Source organism: Fusarium proliferatum (genome assembly GCF_900067095.1).
Source record: "Fusarium proliferatum ET1 genome assembly, contig: FPRO_scaffold005, whole genome shotgun sequence".
In the NCBI taxonomy this organism is placed as follows: Eukaryota; Fungi; Ascomycota; class Sordariomycetes; order Hypocreales; family Nectriaceae; genus Fusarium; species Fusarium proliferatum.
In genome coordinates this window covers 803,132-822,107 of record NW_022194794.1, presented here as the reverse complement: position 1 = coordinate 822,107, position 18,976 = coordinate 803,132, and the positions used below count along the sequence as shown (strand labels likewise).

Below are 18,976 nucleotides of genomic sequence, written 5' to 3'. Positions count from 1 at the left end.
TCACGGGTATATAAACTCTCCTTCATCCCCTCCTTCCTTCATCTTCACTCCTTCACTCCTCTTCCCGTTCCCCTTTCATCCTCCATCCTTTCATCTTCCACCATGGTCTCTTCAGTCAACCAAAGCATTATAAAGAAGGAGAGAGAGGATTCTGATGATGAATGCACTTTCCTCTCTTCGAACAAGAATACAGCAATGAAGGATGACTCGAAGCAGGTTATCGACATCGATGATGATGGAGATGACGACGAGAGTATTTTGGGGCCGTCTACCCAGCCCCAGAAAGGTTCATTTAAAGACAACCTCACCATCCTCAAGGAAGAAAGCGACGAGGACAAAAAGAGCCTCATGATGAAAGAACTGAAGCCACAGAAGAACGAGGGCATCACAGCCGAACAGTTCTTTGATACGATTGTCGTTGAGCAGGACACTGGTGATGAGGGCGCAGATGATCCCGACGCCGAAAATGACGAGGGATCAGATTACCACGATTCGGGTGAATCAGACGACTCATACGACTCAGACGATTCGGAGGCTCAACTGAAGAAACTCAAGTCAAAACAAGGTGTCGCTAAAGTCAAGGAGCTTCTCGAAGAATGTGAAATGATGAGAGACGCATATTCGTACAAGATGGAGAAGGGAGAAAAGTTAAGTCTCAAGGAACACCGGCATCTCGAGAAACTCAATGCGAGAATCGCCCAGGCGAAGAAAGGACTTGATTCACATACAAGAGGGTCTCGACCAAGGACAGCACGTGAATACTGGCAGCGCCAGTTGGAACGAGAAACTGAAAAGGAGCAAAGAAAGCGAAAACCAGACAACGATGAGACAGACCCCAGAAAAGTCCAGAGGACAGATGCCCAAACTCGGCCTGGAGGTAGCAGTGGAAACCACGAGTTCTTAAGGGCAGCAGAACTATTTACGTCTAATGGCATCCACAATGAGGATGCTGAGACTGGTGAACCTGCAAATGAGATCAAAGCCACTACCCATGCCTCCCAGATGCAGCAAATAATGGCCGGTATGCCTGAAGGGAATGATACAAGACACACCAAGACCCAGAGGGACGACCTAATCGAAGCTAAAAAATGCTTTGGATTCAGGAGGGTCACGGCTGATAACGGTCAATGGAAACTCAAGGGCATGAAAACGTCTCTACACAGCCAGCAGCTCGCAGGTGCTTCCTGGATGACCATGCGTGAAGCCATGGAATTGCATCCTGCCGGAGGTATCCTCGCCGATGAGATGGGCCTCGGAAAGACCATCACTACTTTGGCGACAATCATTGGCCATCCACCTGAGCCAGAAGACATCAAAGAGTATTGCCGAGCGACTCTTATAATTGCCGACAATTCTCATTCTGCTCTGAGAACTTGGATGGAGCAGATCAACAACCATGCTTCAGCAAAGTTTGCTGATAAATGCGTTATCTACTCCAAGTCACTTGGGAAACCTTTAGAGTGGTGGAGAAGGAAGAATGTGGTGTAAGTTTGAGCTTCAAAGGATCTCGTCTACTACAGCCAGCTAACACATTAAAGCATCACCAATCTGAACGAATTGCGTACACAGTTTCTCAGCAAGAGGGAATACCAAGAACTCAAGGCCAAGTGGACAGGAGATGAGGCTGGGTTTCTACAAACTCTCGCAAAGTCGAAGAAGGTTGGCTCTCTCTTCAAAGTCAACTGGTATCGAGTCGTTTTGGACGAGGCTCATGGAGTCAAGTGCCAAACATCAGCTGGTCGGTCTTGCAACTCATCTTACTATGCAAACTAACCATGAATAGGAACGCTTGCAGTTTGGCATCTAAATGCCAAGTACCGGTGGGCGTTGACTGGTACACCCTTGTCGAACAAGTTGGAAGGTATGTCTGTTTACGGCCGTGACATGCTCCTCACTCACATGGGTAGAATTCTATCCCTACCTGAAGTTCATCGGTTGCAGATTCACGACTACAATGAGAAGATTCCGAGCTGTGTATGTCCGGAGCGTAAGTGCTACCACCTTATCTGTCTGTAACTCCTCTAACAGAATCCAGGAACAGGCAAAGCAAAATTTCGAGGCTTTGGTCAGTTTGGTGATGCTAAGACGGTAAGAACACAATATCCCAAGACAAGACTTGATATACTGACTTGTACTAGAAAGCAAACTGATAAGTTCCTGGGACGCACTATGGTCCCCCTCCCGAAGAGCCACCGCCAGGATGTCTGGGTTCCGATTTCGGGCTGGGAGAAGATCCATCTGGAGTTAGTCTCAACTTGGCACTTTGTGTACTGCTGCTGACGTATCTTATAGTATTCTGGATGGTTCTTACCAAGCCAAGCTTCTTGATGCTCAAGCTGACAATCACGAGACTTTAGCAGACGAACAACAGCAGGATCCCCAGGAAGATGAAGATGTCTCTGACAACGAGAGCGAAGCGGAATTCGAGAAAGATGGAACGGAAGGATCTGAGGCGACAAATCTCTACAGAGTCCAGAACCTCCGATGCATGAGGCTGGTACAACTGACCTCTCACCCACTGAACCTCGAAAAGTTCTACCGAGAGGACAATCGTGAAAAGGAGATCCGGTTGACGCTCAACCGTTTCAAATCTGAGATAACCAAGGCGAGCATTGTAGAAGATCAGAAAGCACTGGAGGCATCGCTCAAGCCAGCTTATTCTTCAGGGCTCCGTCAGTTAGAGTTGGCGATCAAGGACAAGTTTGGAGGTGCTCAGGAGATGGCAGAGCTGCTGAAACTGGCAGCCAACGAGAAAAGGGTTCAGGGCATTACTTGTCGTCTTTGCCGCAAGAATTCAATTCCCGTTAAGCCAGTCCAGAGCACCAATGTAAGTGGATTTATACCAGTCATATAGAGCGTTGCTAATTTTGCTAGTGCGAACATATCTATTGCACAGACTGCCTCGTCATCGCGCTCAGTGGTAGGGGCAAATCAGGCCGCCCTCTAGCGGTAAGTCGTCCTGCAAAAGATGAATGTCTCTCTGGAGACCCGTTCTGACTCTAGATATAGCCCCCTCAGTGTCGCAAAAAGGGATGTTCTCACAAACTTGGTCTGGGTGAAGCAATCAAGACCCCGGCTTGTATAGACGTGGCCGTGAAAGCTATCAGGGGTTTCAAGGAACCTGGGCGCGACAGCATCGGAACAAGATGGTCTGGAGGTCCAAACGAAAGGGCCTCGTTCTTTCGTGCTGTTTGTGGCCGTGTTGACATAGGCTATGGCCCTGTCAAGATGCCCCTGGGTTTCAAGTTAAAAGCCACTCTAGCAGTAGTGTTGACTTGGATGCAGGAAGCTCCCGATGACAAAATGATCAGTAAGTTTTCTTGGGATTAACTCAAGGAGATATACAAATACTGACTCCAATCTTAGTCTATGTACAGTGGACAAGAACTGCCAAGTCTCTTGGCTGCGTGCTTGAGAGCATGGGCATCAAGTTTGTTTACTACAACCGTATGGCCAACAAGAAACAGAAGGCTCGGGCCTTGGATGAATTCACCAACAATGGTGAAATCAAGATTCTGGTACGTTCTATCTTTAATGAAAAAGCATTAAGCGGTCTAACAACACGCAGGTATCCTCTATGAAGTGCGGTGGGCAGTCATTCAACCTTCAGATGGCCAACCGCGTCATCATAGTAGACGAATGGTGGAACAAAGCTGTTGAGGAGCAAGCTTTCAAGAGAGTTTTCAGACCGGGTCAACTGAAAGAAACCTACCTTGTTCGCATCATGGCGAACGACACCATAGATGAACGAATCATCTTGCTGCAAAACGCCAAAGAGGCGATCATAAAGGCTGCTCTTCAGGACAACGAAATGCAACCCCACTTCTCAGGTGATCTTCAGCTTCGAATGCTGTTTTCCGAAAAGGATGAGCAGACGCTGATTAGCGAGATGGAGAAGGAGACTCGCGCCAGACAGACGAAGCAGTAGTTTTATTGGGAGGAAGACGGCTAATGGGTAGCATTTCGGGAGATGCTTTTGTTAAGAAATATTGCTGGGATTTATGGATGGCGCATGGAAATTGAGAGGACGGAGAAATAGCAATGAGGATCATGCCACTGCTGATGCAGACAGGACATATTCACCAATTCCCCCAGATAGCACTCGATAACAGATTGATAATACACCATTTGGCGAATTATTAATTTTTGGCTACAGTATTTGATCGAAGGTTCAAGTATTGAAACCAGTATCATAAGGTCTGAGTTCTCGGTCATGGAGTAGATATTTGCATAACATGATGGTCCTGAAGACAGAGTATTGGCCAGATAATATAGACATCGAGTGATCTACCTGGAAGTCACACCGAAACAGAAACACATATGCTAATCTCATGTCTTTTAGAACACGCACAAGCCCGAGGTTATAACGGGTGTCCACCATGGTATCTAGGAGTTACTCCGTCTAATCTAAAACAGGTTCGACTTATACGCCAAATAACCACCCAATGCATCCCAAATGCGCAACGCCATCCAATGCAAGTTCATGATGCCCCGTCATGATCTATACCTATGAAATCCTGGGTATCATCATCCAAGCGCTTTCCAAAGCCCTCGACCTTTTGCCATGCTGCTCTTATTTACATCCAATACCATATAGGTTCCTCATTACTCATCGGCATCCCACCACTGGGGGGCTGCCCTCGCTGCTTTGCGGGCCTCATGGCCAGCCTGACGGTCCATTTCCCACTCAGCTTGTTCCTGCTGTCGTCTCTTTTTCGCGAATCGAGAATCGAGTGTCATTTCCTCTCTTGTGCGCCCGACTCTTGCGCCAACATCGGGCACTTCTTGTCGCCTTTTCCAAAATTGGACGTTGATGCGTTTGAAAGCCTGGCTATGCCTCCAAGGCTTCTCTTTCAGAGAAAAGACCACAGCGTCAGCCAAGCCGTGGAAGCACAGAAATATAATACTGGCTAGTCTCATTCCATAGGGAGCTCCTCGTCCATATCCAGTAAGTTGTACAATGAAGGGCAGAATCCAGATGACAACGTAGACTATCGGATAAATGAATAGTAGCCGGAGTTGTCGCAAGATCTTTTCACGTGACTTGACCGTACCAGGTGCGTTGAAGCCGCTCTGAGTCAAGACAAGGTTCGTGTCGTTGCTGTGTGGACTGTCTGGTGTGCGACGGAGTATGGCGAAAAGATTGGGTATAGATGGCGGTCTAGACAGAGCGCTTGACCCATCAGATCGATGGAAGAAGTCGGTCTGTATAGTATATGATGGTGAGACAACATCAGGGAGAGGCGTTTGGTGGACAGGCTCGGGGTTTGTATGAATGGCTGAAGGGGCGATCACCTCGTCCGAACCACAGCGAGTAGTTCCCGTCGAATTCTGGGAATCGACTTCAGCCTGTTCAGACTGAGATGTCAGATCAGTACCATAGTTAGCCATCCACATCTGAGTCGATCCTCTTCGCGCCAGTCGTGCCGAATGAAGCCTGCTGGGATGCGTCGACCCAGGCATATCCAAATGAAAAGAGTTGAATGCCACGAGCGGAGGCCTTGTCGTCCGATCTTCGGAAGCGGTAAAGGAATTGCGCCGTGAAGCGTTGGAAGAAGGTATTAGACCATGGGATTTTATCGTAGGAGTCGGCGGTACAGTGGTGATTCCTTGTTGCAAGGGCTCGAGACTCTCAAGGCCCGACATTTTTGAAAGAGTATTCTTCGAACTGTCATTCCCAGAGCCGAATCGTCTCATTAATACTCGAACGTAAACGTATACGCCTATACATAGGCAGAGAATAACGGTGAAAGCCATATAGCGAGGAATCCAAGAAAGCGCCAGTCTCTTCCACATTGGATTGAATGGTAGATAGCAAAACTGGCCAGTGTTAATATAGCCGGGGCTTTCGATAAATGCTAATGAGGCCATCACAATAGGTACGATGGCGGCGAGGGCGTAGGCCGCCTTTCGGTATGGGTAGAGGCCTTGCTCTCCACGAAAGATGTACAATGCAGTATGTACTGAGATGAGGGCGACCGAAACGTCAGAAGCTTCTATGCTGAGAGCAAGGAAGAACCCGCTGACTTGACAAAAGGTCTCGGTCGTTTCAATCTTGCCAGCGACAAGTTCCACGGCAGGGAAGATGAGTAACCAGAAACTCTTGAACATATCACTGTAAATGAGTAACATGATGAGGCTTTTCAAGGGTCAGCAACAGAGGGCGAAGGGAAGAGACACGAGACTCAAGACTCACTCATGGCGGAAACTCCGCCTCATCCGAAAGAACCAGAAGGAAGTTATTATTGTTGCAAGTATACTAATCGATGCGACGGTGAGAGTCGCAACATGGATAACATATGTCTGATGGGGAGTAAGAGCAGCCATGGTGAACTGCTTCACTCGACGTGGCTCGAGGCTGAGAGCCGTCGTTGAATCTGGATCTGTCCATGGCGAAAAGCCCTGGGCATTGCCTTCTTGAAGCCAGGGAGGCATGGTGGAGATGATGATGGCGGGAAGTGGATTAGATCGTAATCGACGATCCCTTCAGGTCGGTAGGTATGTGTCAGAGATGCGGATCGTTGCTTGTCGTTAGACTGTCGATGTCTTAGTATCGAATATATCAAGACGCGAGCTGTGATGACCAACTGGAATCGACTGGTGACACTGGTGACAGTCGCATCGCGAGATAGTTCAACTTTTGAAGTTGGAGGCCAGGGAAATTGACCCCTGCAACAAGGGAGGAGGAATCGAGGGTTTAGCTTCTTATTAACCAAAATGCTCTTTAAAGCCAAGCAAAGCCAAAGCGGTCACCCGAAACTCTGGAAACCCCCAAAGGGCAATAAGAACGAAGAGGCGTGTGCTGGGTAATGATGACCGAGATGTTTGCCGCGTGGGAGACCCGTAGGCGAATTCTCTCAGGTAGGATCCCGTCTTTGGTCTCAAGCCCACAAGAATTTGACTTTGATCTCCGTTCCTGTCGCTGAGGTATGTATGAATGAATTGATGACCAACCGAGCCTCGGGATTAGGGTCGAGCCCGGAATGGGGAGAACTTTGGTGGTTTTCTTTACGAGACTTGTATATGATCAGTCATGAAACGACTGCCCTGCATAGGTAGGTAACTTGGCCGGGCAGGATAATTAGTATCCCTTACGTGGTTGTGAAATCTAAGACTGATGACAATGTTCCCGAGGTGGATGTGTAAGTGCTGCATTTACCAGATGGAGAAATTTCATTACCCTATTCTGGCTTGGGGGAGGGATTTGCAATGCAGTGATGTCCGGAGGCGGAAAGGCGCAGCCAAGTTGAGCCAAGTACTCCCACAACCGAGAGGCTTTCTTTAGGATCTTGAGTTTGAGAGGGCGTCGCCACTCTCTACTAACAACTATTAAAGGACTGGCTCGACCAATCCGACTCGAATATTATGGCTGCTTCTCCGACACTTGCTGAGCAACGACTCACTATAAATTCACTTAAAATTGTCGAGGGATGACAAAAGCAAAGTGGGATAAATTCAGAGACACGGGATCAGTACAGTAATGTCAGTGAACGAATGTGCGTTTCTGGGACGAGATTATCTTCCATTCCACACGCCCAGAGTTCGGGACCAACGGATTGCACTGGCTGAGATGGCGCGAAGAAGACCAGGAAAACATGATCGATTACGGCATTGCACCGAGTAAGGCACGAATATAACGATAGCTTTACTGGTGCCTGTATCGTCTGGACCGAAGCGGATACAACACTATAACTCACTATACCCATTCGACGATATTTTCATCGCCCACACCGCAAGTAAACGCTCTCCCATATTTGAGCCCAATGCAAAATGACAGCTGGGCTTAAAACCCTGTCGTTTATTAGCTGCACGCGACGTAAGGGAGGCCAGAAAGCGATACCATTTGACGACCACCTCCGTGTGCCACGCCCGTCAAGGCGCCGCCATCCGTGTCTGGGGCTAAACCAGATCTCGCAATGCGACTGGGCGAGATCAACAGGTAATCCTGTCAGGCTTTTGAGCCGCGAGAGAGACGATCTCTATAGTGGCCAATCACGAAGGGCTATCTGCCCTCCCGATCCGCACTTGCGGCGTTCAGCTTGCGAGTAAGGGTGTCGAGACCCCAAATCGAGGGTTGGGCAAATGTGAATCAGCATGCATGTCACCTTTGGCCTTTGATGGCGGTGGCAGCGGCATCAGGCAAGCCCAAGTCTGTTTGTCGTTCCTGGATACTCAATGGACTGGACTGAGATGCTAATGTTCTGCATTAAATTGACGTTTAGCTTACTGGTCATGACGAACAAGAAAGCGAAGCGCAGAGTCGAAGCATAAACATTCTTGGCGATAAGTTAGAGGTCATCCTCAGTGTTCCTTTTATCCCTGTTCAACTCAGCTCAACCCCTGGAAACTATGTCACCAGGGGAGAAAAGAAACTTCGGGACCTCGATATCGGATGACAAAAATACCTGGGCTAATTCAGCATAAGTTTATGGAAGCCTTTGTTGAGTTCATTTTGACACCACATATCAAGGTCTGATGTTTTCCTGCTCCCCGAGGCCCACACACCCGATTTTCTAGCTATTGCTACCTCCGCATGATCGCTCCCGGGTCTTGGCCATGGAGATCTCACACCATCAACAGGGCCAAGGCTCGTGCCGAGATATTTGGTCTTGGTGGTGGTGCAACAAGCAGACGAGGAACCAACAAATATGAATTGTGTCTGTCTCCCACCGCAATCTTCCCCTCAGTGCAGCTCCCGCATTTCTCCTGGGCATAGTTTTCTGTATCCGTCTTTGTCTAAAAGATTATGGCTGACAAACGGTGCCTGCAAACGACAAAAATTAGTTAGCCAACAGCCGGGACCTGGCCGTTTCTAGGTCAGGGACCAACACGCCTGTTCCTGGGCATGATTCATGGTTGCCCAGCTAGGACACTGGGGCCGAGAAAGCTCTCACTGACGATGCTTTTTATTATCATTCGTCACTTTCGCCCTGAACAGTTGATTTACGAACAACCATTATTCGAGAATTCGAGGCGTCTTGTCTGCCTGCTCATAGTTGCGTAACCATGATCCGACTTTGTTCTCAGCCTGCCCGTGAAAGTTCTTTTGGATCAACACCAGACCAAACGTATTGCATTCCAGTCGTCGTCTTGGCTTCACGGCGAAGGCTTTCGGTTCAACCTTAACAACAAAGGTTCTATTCCGTACTCACCTTTCTATTATTCTACGGTGAAAACTCTGATACTGCTCGCTACTATTCGGAGTCTAACAATCTCCGCTCACGTTCTGCGAGGACTTCGCTTAAGCAAAGTTTGTCGATCAAATATGCTTCTCACTGCGGAATACAGCGACGCATTATTTCCTTTACAAGATCAATGAGAATGACTAAAATTCGAAAATCCGTAATTAATGGATTTCATGATGGTTTCGCGGTCGCAATACCCTGACCTGAGCCATTACTCCTTTGACTTTCTTCGAACCTGGGTAGCTGTGGTACCCGGCTATCAGAACAACGCTGAACAAACAGAACCCGATCCGAGTTTCTGAAAGAGCCGATGATGACTTCGATTCAATCATCGGACTTTTCCGTGAATCGAGATAATGTTCGTTCTGACCTAGGAATGAGCTGGTCGCTAAGTGCTTAAGCAGTGTAGTAGTAACTCGACTGCGTGCCCGAACAGCTCTTGAACACCAACTAGTTGGAAGTCTAGAATCTCTAGACTCTCCTTGGGAGTGGATCTCTGTTCTCATATAAAGCTTTGATTCCCTAGTCTCTTTGTGGACATGGCCTTGTCTGGCACGCATGATCCATGCGCAGTGACATGGCTACTATTTCCAAGACAAGCTGTTTGCGATGCGGATATATCTCTAGGTCACATCCTTCTACTATCGTTGGCTCGGATATAACAGTCCAATGTCTTGACGGGTATCCACGTGTGGAGAGTGTCATCCGAGATATCTCATAGGGCTGTTCGTAGATAACTTCCGAGTTCCATAGCAAGGCTATATAATATGTATGGCAGATCGAGATCAATCATCCACATCGATCGGAGAGCATCTGACGTCTTGACTCGGAAATAGTATGCAAACAAACAAACCGCTGCATCGGGTAAGTTTATGTTGGATGTTGTTGGGTGTATCAAGATGAGTTTACCATGGCATGTTCAAGTTGGGTAGAAGAAGGAAGATGGAAAATGGGAGGGGCTGATGGTCTTTCATCAGCGTCAAGTTGCTCAACCTTTTTTGTTCTATTTTCGTGTTTTGACCAATGTTCACAATATCTCCGACCCTGTTCATTCTTTCATCTCTCCAACTCTATATCCATCCAAACAAATATCAACCTCCACTAACAACATGCAAATCCACCACAAATGAAGTCAAAGAATTCCCACCACAGCGCCCTCAAAGGCGCGATTGTAGTTTCAAAGTCCCTTCTCTACCAATCTTAATATCCATCAGGCCTTTGACGCTTCCGGAGTTTATTGCGAGTACGTCTCGGCAAGGGGGGTGGCCAACTATCTCCTGAAGATCGCCAATTTTGAGCAGAGGGCGCCAGTTCTGCAAGTGGTTTTCGAGCGTTAGAAATGGCCGCAATTCTAGCATGAGCTCTCTTACCTCTCCAGTGTCTTTGGTAGCGTCTCATAGACTCCACGAACCTTCGAGACTTTGAGTCAGGCACCACCCGTTCATGCTTGTAGTGGTCACGTGAGAAGAAAGGCAGACGACTCTCCTCAGCAGGTGGTGTATCGCAGAGCTGGTTAAAGTTCCGGATCCATATGGTGGTGGTTGGTTCATAAGTTGTTGAGACTTCAGAAGCAAGTTGTTGTTGTTGGTCCTGCTGTGCCTGAGTCATCAAGTGCCTGGCCATAGGAAATTGAGCCCCTGAAGATACTAATGCTGCGAAGCTATCACTTACTGGCGCACTCCCTTCGAGCTCACATAGTGGTGTACTCATGATGATCTTTGGAGGATGATGGCTTTAAGCATATGGTGGTTTTTAACGGCGAGCTTGGGAAATGGTGGTCTTTAGGAGATGATGACTTTTATGAGATGGTGATGCTTGAGAAATGAAGATCTAAAAATGAAAAGAACTTGTATATACATTTAAAAGGGGGTCCTCAGCGGACGTTATCTTCTCGCGGGCTTAACTGGTTGTTCGTTCCTGGCAACGGCTTCCTGTTTGGAACTGTTCGCCGGACACTGGCGTATACGTCTTGTTGAGTCGATCTACTCTGCATGTCGAAGATTCTATTTTCTTTGTTATCAATGGAGCTCCCAGCTTTAATAGTAGAACCGTTACCATGCTGTCGACCTCGGATGTTCTGTGGACGTTGGTGGGTTGTTCGGGAGCTATTTCTGCTTGAACGTCCCCATATGTACCGGTGATTTTCATCTGTGATCATCTGATCGGTTGTTGGGTATGGAGGTGTGTTCGGCCTGTGTTCGTGTTCCTGTTCATGCTTCTGTTCGAGCTTTACTTTGGATAGTTTCCCTCTACATCTTAGGCAGGGCAGTTTCTCCCCAAATCGGTTCGCAAGGTATAGAAGTAGAAGTAAAATAATTGGGACGAGAAGAAGCGATAGCCATCCAAGCTTTCGGTTCGAGCCATGCTCCTTGGGGCCCGCGGGAGGTGCATCTGAAGCCCCTGGAGGCGAGATTGTTATGGTAGAGGTCATCGTTGTAATAGTAGTGGTAATTGTTGCAATGGTTGTTTCCATAGTGAAAGAAGTGATGAAGCTGGAGATCATGGTCATCTTTGCAGTGGTCGAGCTAGCACACAGACTGCCTGAAGAGACGCCTGATCCTTGATCAAGGGCAGAAGACGTAGGCCGTGGCATATACTCAGGATCTCCATCAAGGAACTCTTGTGCATCCTGGGCCTTGTCACTCAACTTCGCGGCTCTTAAATCTCGTTGGGGACAAACACCACGGAGACAAGGATCCACGGCACAGCATCCCAGGAAAGGAAGTCCCTCTCCAACGCAGGTGTACCAACTGACATCGACGTTGTCATTGATACAAGCCTGAGGGAGGAACTCATGCTGAAGTGTCGCATTAAAGCTGGCTGATCTGAAATTTGTATCAGGGCAGAGACCATTTCTGGCGCCGCAGGGGTTGATGGTGCAGCAGCCGATGAAGCGATCTGGATCGTCAGCGCAGATGTAGAAGATTCCGCCGTAGGGACAGGCTAGGCCCAGATCCTTGACTGGATTGTAAGCTGACATGACTGTAGATTGGATTAGGATGTGGTAGACTTTGATCTTAATAGTAAATGGAGGGGGAGAGTCTTGAGATAGTTTAGGAACTAAAGAGGGCTTCCATGGTTTATACACTGGCCTTTTACAACACACAGCATATCATCTAACCTGCTTCATTGCTACGGGCTGACCGACACTTTTCTGCCCTAGATATGCAGGTCAATCTACAGACGATGCGAATAAGACCGCAATCTTCAGAGTTGAGATCAATAGTTCCATCCTGTGGCGCTCTTATTCTTTGTAGATGTAGGCGAGCTGCAGATCTAGTTGAGTTGATGATATGGACAGTCTGAGCTCTGCATAAGTTGCAGAATATGAGAAGTGATAGAAACTCGTTAATTCAAAGGAAGGGGTCAATAACGGCGAGAAACATGTCTTAACAAAACATGGCATGCTAAGATATAAGAGTTATTTCCTGCTGAGATACTGTTAAACGCGAAGAAGTTATGCTTCATACAAGGAGATTCAATATCACTATCACTACGGCTACAAGATCAATGGAGAGATATGAGACACTTTCTGTCCCAGAAAATCATGGAGACCACAACGAGTTAGTGTTTGTGTCACGAAATAGGATGATCCTTAGCAAACAAATGCAGCGTCCCGTGTACACCATGTTAAGCGCTATCTGAACATTACGGTTAGCTGAACTAATGGTCGAACAAACGACTGAGGCAATTTCCCACTTGTTCCAATCAAGCTTGTTGAGTTCAACTTGAACGCCGACGAAGCACTTGTTTGTTCGCGCTATCTCCCAGAGGCAAGGATGGTAACCTAGTGAATAGCAACGTGACGGATAACCACGTTATATGAGGCAGAAGTAAGTGGGTATATGATGTTCTATCTTATCAAGCTTAAGTGACCGTATTTGTTGGAGCCAGAGCAGATTACACGGGCCTGCATAAGGGCGAGTTGAAATTATGGTTCATTGGATCATCGATGTTTCTCATACTCGCTAAGTGAGTGCTCTCAGTCTACCTACCCTGGATGTCACAACACCATCGATCGCCATATCAGTATCAGGAATGGTAACCAACTCATGATTGGAATCCCCACAGCAACTACGACAATGAAAATAGTTGTTCAAGTCTTGAACTGACATCCAGTTTACCCACAACACAGAACTGTAGTCCTTGGGTCTTTGGGCTCGTATATCGGAAGTTGTTGTCTGCTTCCTCCAATCAAAGACTTTGATCTCTATTACTTAACCATGAGTCTCTGAAAAGTCTAGCTTCGCTTCCGAGCCGACATCTCTTGGCTCGGCCAACTCCAATGTTCTAACTTCTAACTTCTAGCGCTCCCGGAATCAGTCGCCGGCGCGTTTCAGCATGCGAAGACAGCTTCAGACCTTCCCCCGCAGGAAGAGACTGATCCTTCGTAAAGATTTTCCGGTATCAGACCATTTGCGACTCATGCAGCTAAAATTCTCTTCAGCTGTGTCTGCAGACGAGTCGTGAGGGCCAACGATATGCAGGTGCTTGTACCAGAACTGCCTAGTCTGTACTAACCAACAGTTTCAACGCTTTGATACACTGACAGACACGGCCAACGCCATAAGAAAAAGCCGCAGCCATATCTGATACCGGCGCATGGGAATCGAATCTGTGCAGTGTCCGGGACCCTTTACACATTCTGATAGAGTCTGTGCAACGAGGGGAACAAGACGCATGAATAACAAAAAGCACAAACCACCAGGTCCGAGCAAGCCAATAATCAGGGGATGCGGTCCTATATTCGATTGGCGAATGCAACCAAGCACGCCTGGATAATGGGGTAGATTATCCGAGGTGCCACTGCAGCTGCCAGATGACATTCGCCCTGTCGCGTGAGCAATAAAAAGAAATTAATTCAAATCTTTAAGGCCCCTGGGTTCTACGTGCAGATGTCAATCGACTTTGGGGGAAAAAAGCAAAAAACACAGCCTTGCACAGAACAAGACCAAATTGCCGGGTTTGACGCTCGACGCTCTACAGGGATCAATCTTGGAGAGGACCAACAGGGCCAGACGTGACGGTGTGGCACTAATTCCATCGTATTCAGCCCAATCTGTCCAACGGGCCGACGCGGTTCGGCGTATTATTCTTGGTTGAACGGGACTGACAGCATTTGCATTCGTGAGGAATTTGGAATGACGATGAGAGAGAAAAAGATGATGATGGGAATGGCATACCTCGGTTCTCTTTGCATCGTCATTAGTCTACCAATGTTGAGATAGATGATTGACGCAGGGATGTACCTTGGCCTGTCGATCATGTGGCTTGAACCTTTTGGCCAGAGGTCACGTAATCTCTGTTGTTTAAGTTTATCTCGGACGAAGCGGACTGTCAAAAATGGTAGTTCGATTTGATGATATATAATCATCAAGAGTTGGGGTACCTGGGTAATTAGTGAGAGTGTCACTGTTTAATTTATTTTAATTGAATAGAATTAAAAACAAGGGTCTCTAATGCAACCTCGATGTTTCAGATGAATTGTCAATTACAACTCCACCGCACTCTTGCATGTGGTTTTTTCCCTCTCTCTTTCGTTAGTGGCAGGGGCGGCCTAGTCGATCCTCCTTGATTAACTTCTTCCAAAGTGTTTGCATCAATCTGCATAAAACCAACCTCAACCTCTTGTCGTCATCATTTCCCAGGACCACGGAACCTTTCAACGCCTCAAAGGAACAGAGTTTGAACGGGAGTTTTTCCTTTAATCGGAGAAAAGAGCCAGAAGGGGAAGAGAATGAAAAAGATGTTGGCTCTTGACTCAACTCAGAGTACAATGACATGACATGACATGGCAGCGAATGGGTCCGCGTTGTCGGATCGTAGATCGCTAGCTTGCTCTCTCTTCTTCTTTGGAGGCTTCCTCTTTTGGGCGACCAGCCCGCAAACGGATCGACGCCTCTTGATAGTCACCGCAAGCTCTGGACCGATCCGCTGGTGGTTCAGTTGTTAGCTTCGATAGTTTGTCTCTCAGTCAACAGGGTCCGAGAGGCAAAGACGCAGAGCAGAGTCAGTCACTCATTCATTCAGTCAGTCAGTGACGAGAGAGTCTTATGATAAATGGATTTATCATCAATGCACGTTGAACCCCTGCAAACTCAAAACTCAATGCGAGTCTTCAGCTCGTCGTAGGGGGGATAATAAAACACCGGAACCTCCGCAGCGACTTTTGGCGTCAAGCCTTCTGCAGTATTTTTTCCACTGGCCGGGCATATCTTCCGGGAAACATGTGCTATCTGCATTTCTGCAGCGCTAGAAAGGGGACCCAGCATTGCAGAAGCTACTGGGTTTCTTTAGTGGCTTTTCGGCCAAGGATTGCTCGAACCCGACTTGGCCCGCCCCCGCAAGCTCACCTTAGTAGCCTGTGATTGATCCACTGAATTGCATGAGGTAGCGACCTGAGAGCGAGCGAGTCAGTCTTGGGTGCCTTCTCTTCCATTGCGACCTGAGCTGGCTTGCTGGGCCTGGAACCGTAGTATTAAGCGATCGTGGGCTGCTCCTGCTCCGCGACTCGCGATTGAACGAGGGTCCTAGTCTATCCTGCTTGTCGTTGCTTTACCTGGGCTGCTCTTGCCTTTTCTCGTTGTTCTAACTTCTCTTTGCGCTCGGGTCCCATTCTTTCCTTCTTTCCTTTCTTCTCTCGTCTTCCATCCAATCCAATCTGATAACTCACAACCTCCCACCAACACCTCACCCACCAACTATGGTCTTCTAAGCTTTACACTGTCGCTCTCAACAATAACAACTCTTGGTCCTTTTCTCTCACTGAATGAGAGCACAAATACTCGAATTTTAATTATCTTCTTTTTTTTGCTTCTGGCGCGCTATAAACATCAATCGGCAACTGTTATAATAACCTACTGCGCCTGTGTCGCACAATCGCATTGCATTCCACCACTCCCGAGACATAAAGCAACAACCCGACTTGTCAGTCCCCTTTTTGTGGAGGGGCATAATAATTAAGACAAGATGCCTACAATTAACGCTCTCCGGTCGTTCGAACCTCCTCCTATTCCATCTCTACCCGATTTTGAGCGTCGTCGTTCCACAACATCGACACTCTCCAACAACAATTCCGATTCTGTCACCTCATCTCTGCGGGGTCTTCAAGCACCACCCAAAAGCAGCAGATCAAACCGCCCCAAGAGTGCTAAATTCTCATCCTACCGCCTGCGCAGCAATTCAGGCCTTTCACTTCACACCAATGAGGACATTCTGAGACAATATACCGACTACCACCCTGATGGCACACCGCGTGCCGGCATGTATAGCAACGGACTGGGCCAGTGGTCGGGTGAGAGGTTGAGGAGCATTGACTCTGTTACATCGTCCAGAAGTCAAAGATCTAGTATCGCTTTCACTGAGTCGGATGGTTCCGGCGAGTTGCCCATTCCTGATCTTGTTGGACGGGAGATGTTTGATATGGTCATGGCCGATCATGCTGCCAGTGGTCAATTATGGAGATTCGCCGCCAATCGAGGACTTGGTCAGAATGTTGATTACCTCATGAAGGTAAGATGAGCAGACAAGATATCACCTCACAGATTCTAATCATGAGCAGATTCGCGACTACATCCAATCCCTGGAGCAGGTTGTCATTCAACTCTCAACAATATCAACTTCGTATACATCCATCACCGCAACATCGCCAATTAATCTGCCCTCCCCTATGTCCAAGGCTCTCAACACGAACATCAAACATCTCACAACATCACTTATACCCAGCCTGGAAAACATGTTTCTCGAATCTAAAACCTATATCGAACAGCGCATTGTCAGGGAGATCTTTCCCGATTTCGTCAAACAGCAACTATCGCAATGTACTAGCTTGGCTCTCTCCCTCGACGCAGAAGGCGACTCACCACCAAACCCTTATCCCGGTCTTAAGGGATCATTCTGCCTTAGTGATCCGTCCCGATCTGGAAATCCTATTATCTTTGCTTCCGATGAGTTTGAGGAACTGACAGGATACGCACGAAGTGAGGTTTTGGCACATAATTGCCGCTTCCTTCAGGGGCCACAGACTGACCGAGACGGAATTGCCAAGATGCGCTCCGCAATCTGGCGCAACGAGGAGTGTACGGAACTGCTTCTCAACTTTCGGAAAGATGGAACCCCGTTCTGGAATCTTCTTTTCCTATGCCCTCTTCTCGACACTGCTGGTAAAACAAAGTTCTTTATGGGTGCTCAAATCGACGTATCATCCTCTCTGCACGACACACATGATGTTCTAAAGGTTTTGTCCTACGGTGCTGTAGAGGAAGACAAGGCGCCAGAACGGAGCAATTCTCGCTGGGCCAGTGACGGATCCCAAGGCGAGCCTGAAGCTGAGGAGGTTCTTAGTGTCAAGAACAATCAATTCAAGGCAACAAAGATGTCGGGGTTCTTCAAAGCGTTCAAGAAGCCGCCCCCTCCTCCTCTGTCGCCACCACTGAGTCCACGTCGCAGCTCTGATAGACCCCGGTCATCAGCTGGACCTACGATACTTGACAAGACCTACAGCACACGAAGCGTTATCAGGAGATTCTCTAACCAACCCGAAATGCTTATGACGACATACGCCCGATACATGATTCTCGAACATGTCCCTTCATACCCAGCGTCTTTGGGCGCAATGCCTCTCGACCAGGAGATGAAGTATCCACCCAAGTTATGTGTCTCCTTCTACTCCAAAGAGATGCTCGATGCTCTCGATCTGGGTACGTCGGCCGAAACTATAATCGGCAAAGATATCTTTGACATTTTTAATGAGCAATCTACACTACCATCAGTTACCAAGGCCTTCAAATTGACGGTTCGAGATCTTGTTGTCCGTGATGGAAAGTCTGTTTCGTTAGACCTCGCACTCGCAAACCACATCCCTCGCCGGGCCAATATGACGAGAACATTAAGTGGTGACAGTGGAGAAACATCGCCGAAGAAGCCAACCAAGATGATGAGCCACTGGACACCTCTCAAAGATACTGAAGGACATGTCAAGTATGTGGCAATGATTGTGTCGCCAATTTAAACAAGTGATGAATGGAAAGACGAAACGGTGGTACAATATACGGGCGTTGGACGGAGATTTCTTTTTTTTATTTGTATTGTATCAGGGGATGTTTGAAGATACCTGTATGTACTCTTAACGACCAAGAGAATGAAGTTACGGCTATAATTACTACAATGAATTGTTTCAGTACTGAGCTCCCCACCACTGGACTTGATATGCTCATGGACTTCATGGACATAAATGAACCATACTCTCTCCATTGATATCGTGTCCATGTCACGCTCCAAAAACAGCCTCTGCTGGTCATAGTTCAGCAACCCTATGATGGATATTCCACCAACGGTCCGCCAAGACAACCACAATAAAGGGGTAATCGGCACGTCTGATCTGTTGGCTTTCTAAATCTCCGACGGCGGAGGGTGATCTATGGCGTTTGAGTTATCGGGACCGAGGGGGGATAGCCGCTATTGTTTCTGTTGTTGGTCTGTAGTCTTGGCGGGCCGTGTGTCAGGGACTGGAGTTTGGTGGCTTTGGTTGAGGAGCTTTGTTCTCGTGCTTGTAGGAGAGGAGATACGACGCCGAGTCGAGAACTCATGTGGACTTGAGAGCTGGGCGACCTTTTTGCTAGATGGTGTACAAAGGCTTGGATAAGGGAGCGAGAATATCTTAAACAAAATGATCTAAGATCATAAAACGATGATATCAAACTATGCAAAAGGGTCATAAATTCATCCAATCTTGTGTAATTTAGGGTTGAAATCGCAGCTTGATACAAGTCTCTCTTTGTTGTTTAGTGTTA

The 18,976-nt window shown here is 47.7% G+C and overlaps 5 protein-coding genes across 5 annotated transcripts; 2 read left to right on the top strand and 3 right to left on the bottom strand.

Annotated features, from left to right (window-relative positions):
* Nucleotides 1-102: 102 nt before the first annotated feature.
* FPRO_10535 (uncharacterized protein) lies at nucleotides 103-3,928 on the top strand (the record flags this gene model as incomplete). The annotated part of the gene is made up of 11 exons (XM_031231509.1): nucleotides 103-1,484; nucleotides 1,539-1,738; nucleotides 1,784-1,861; nucleotides 1,908-1,987; nucleotides 2,036-2,088; nucleotides 2,139-2,243; nucleotides 2,293-2,827; nucleotides 2,875-2,949; nucleotides 3,010-3,310; nucleotides 3,367-3,518; nucleotides 3,569-3,928. 11 exons carry the CDS (start codon nucleotides 103-105, stop codon nucleotides 3,926-3,928), a joined length of 3,321 nt encoding a protein of 1,106 aa, XP_031081538.1.
* A 677-nt stretch (nucleotides 3,929-4,605) lies between these two features.
* On the bottom strand, nucleotides 4,606-6,435 carry FPRO_10534 (uncharacterized protein; the record flags this gene model as incomplete). Its single annotated transcript, XM_031231508.1, has 2 exons — nucleotides 4,606-6,139; nucleotides 6,197-6,435. The coding sequence occupies 2 exons, from the start codon at nucleotides 6,433-6,435 to the stop codon at nucleotides 4,606-4,608; spliced, it is 1,773 nt and encodes a 590-aa protein (XP_031081537.1).
* A 3,950-nt stretch (nucleotides 6,436-10,385) lies between these two features.
* FPRO_10533 (uncharacterized protein) lies at nucleotides 10,386-10,895 on the bottom strand (the record flags this gene model as incomplete). Its single annotated transcript, XM_031231507.1, has 1 exon — nucleotides 10,386-10,895. One exon carries the CDS (start codon nucleotides 10,893-10,895, stop codon nucleotides 10,386-10,388), a length of 510 nt encoding a protein of 169 aa, XP_031081536.1.
* A 163-nt stretch (nucleotides 10,896-11,058) lies between these two features.
* On the bottom strand, nucleotides 11,059-12,165 carry FPRO_10532 (uncharacterized protein; the record flags this gene model as incomplete). The annotated part of the gene is made up of 1 exon (XM_031231505.1): nucleotides 11,059-12,165. One exon carries the CDS (start codon nucleotides 12,163-12,165, stop codon nucleotides 11,059-11,061), a length of 1,107 nt encoding a protein of 368 aa, XP_031081535.1.
* A 3,989-nt stretch (nucleotides 12,166-16,154) lies between these two features.
* Nucleotides 16,155-18,195, top strand: FPRO_10531 (uncharacterized protein; the record flags this gene model as incomplete). Its single annotated transcript, XM_031231504.1, has 2 exons — nucleotides 16,155-16,697; nucleotides 16,747-18,195. The coding sequence occupies 2 exons, from the start codon at nucleotides 16,155-16,157 to the stop codon at nucleotides 18,193-18,195; spliced, it is 1,992 nt and encodes a 663-aa protein (XP_031081534.1).
* Between the last annotated feature and the right edge of the window lie 781 nt (nucleotides 18,196-18,976).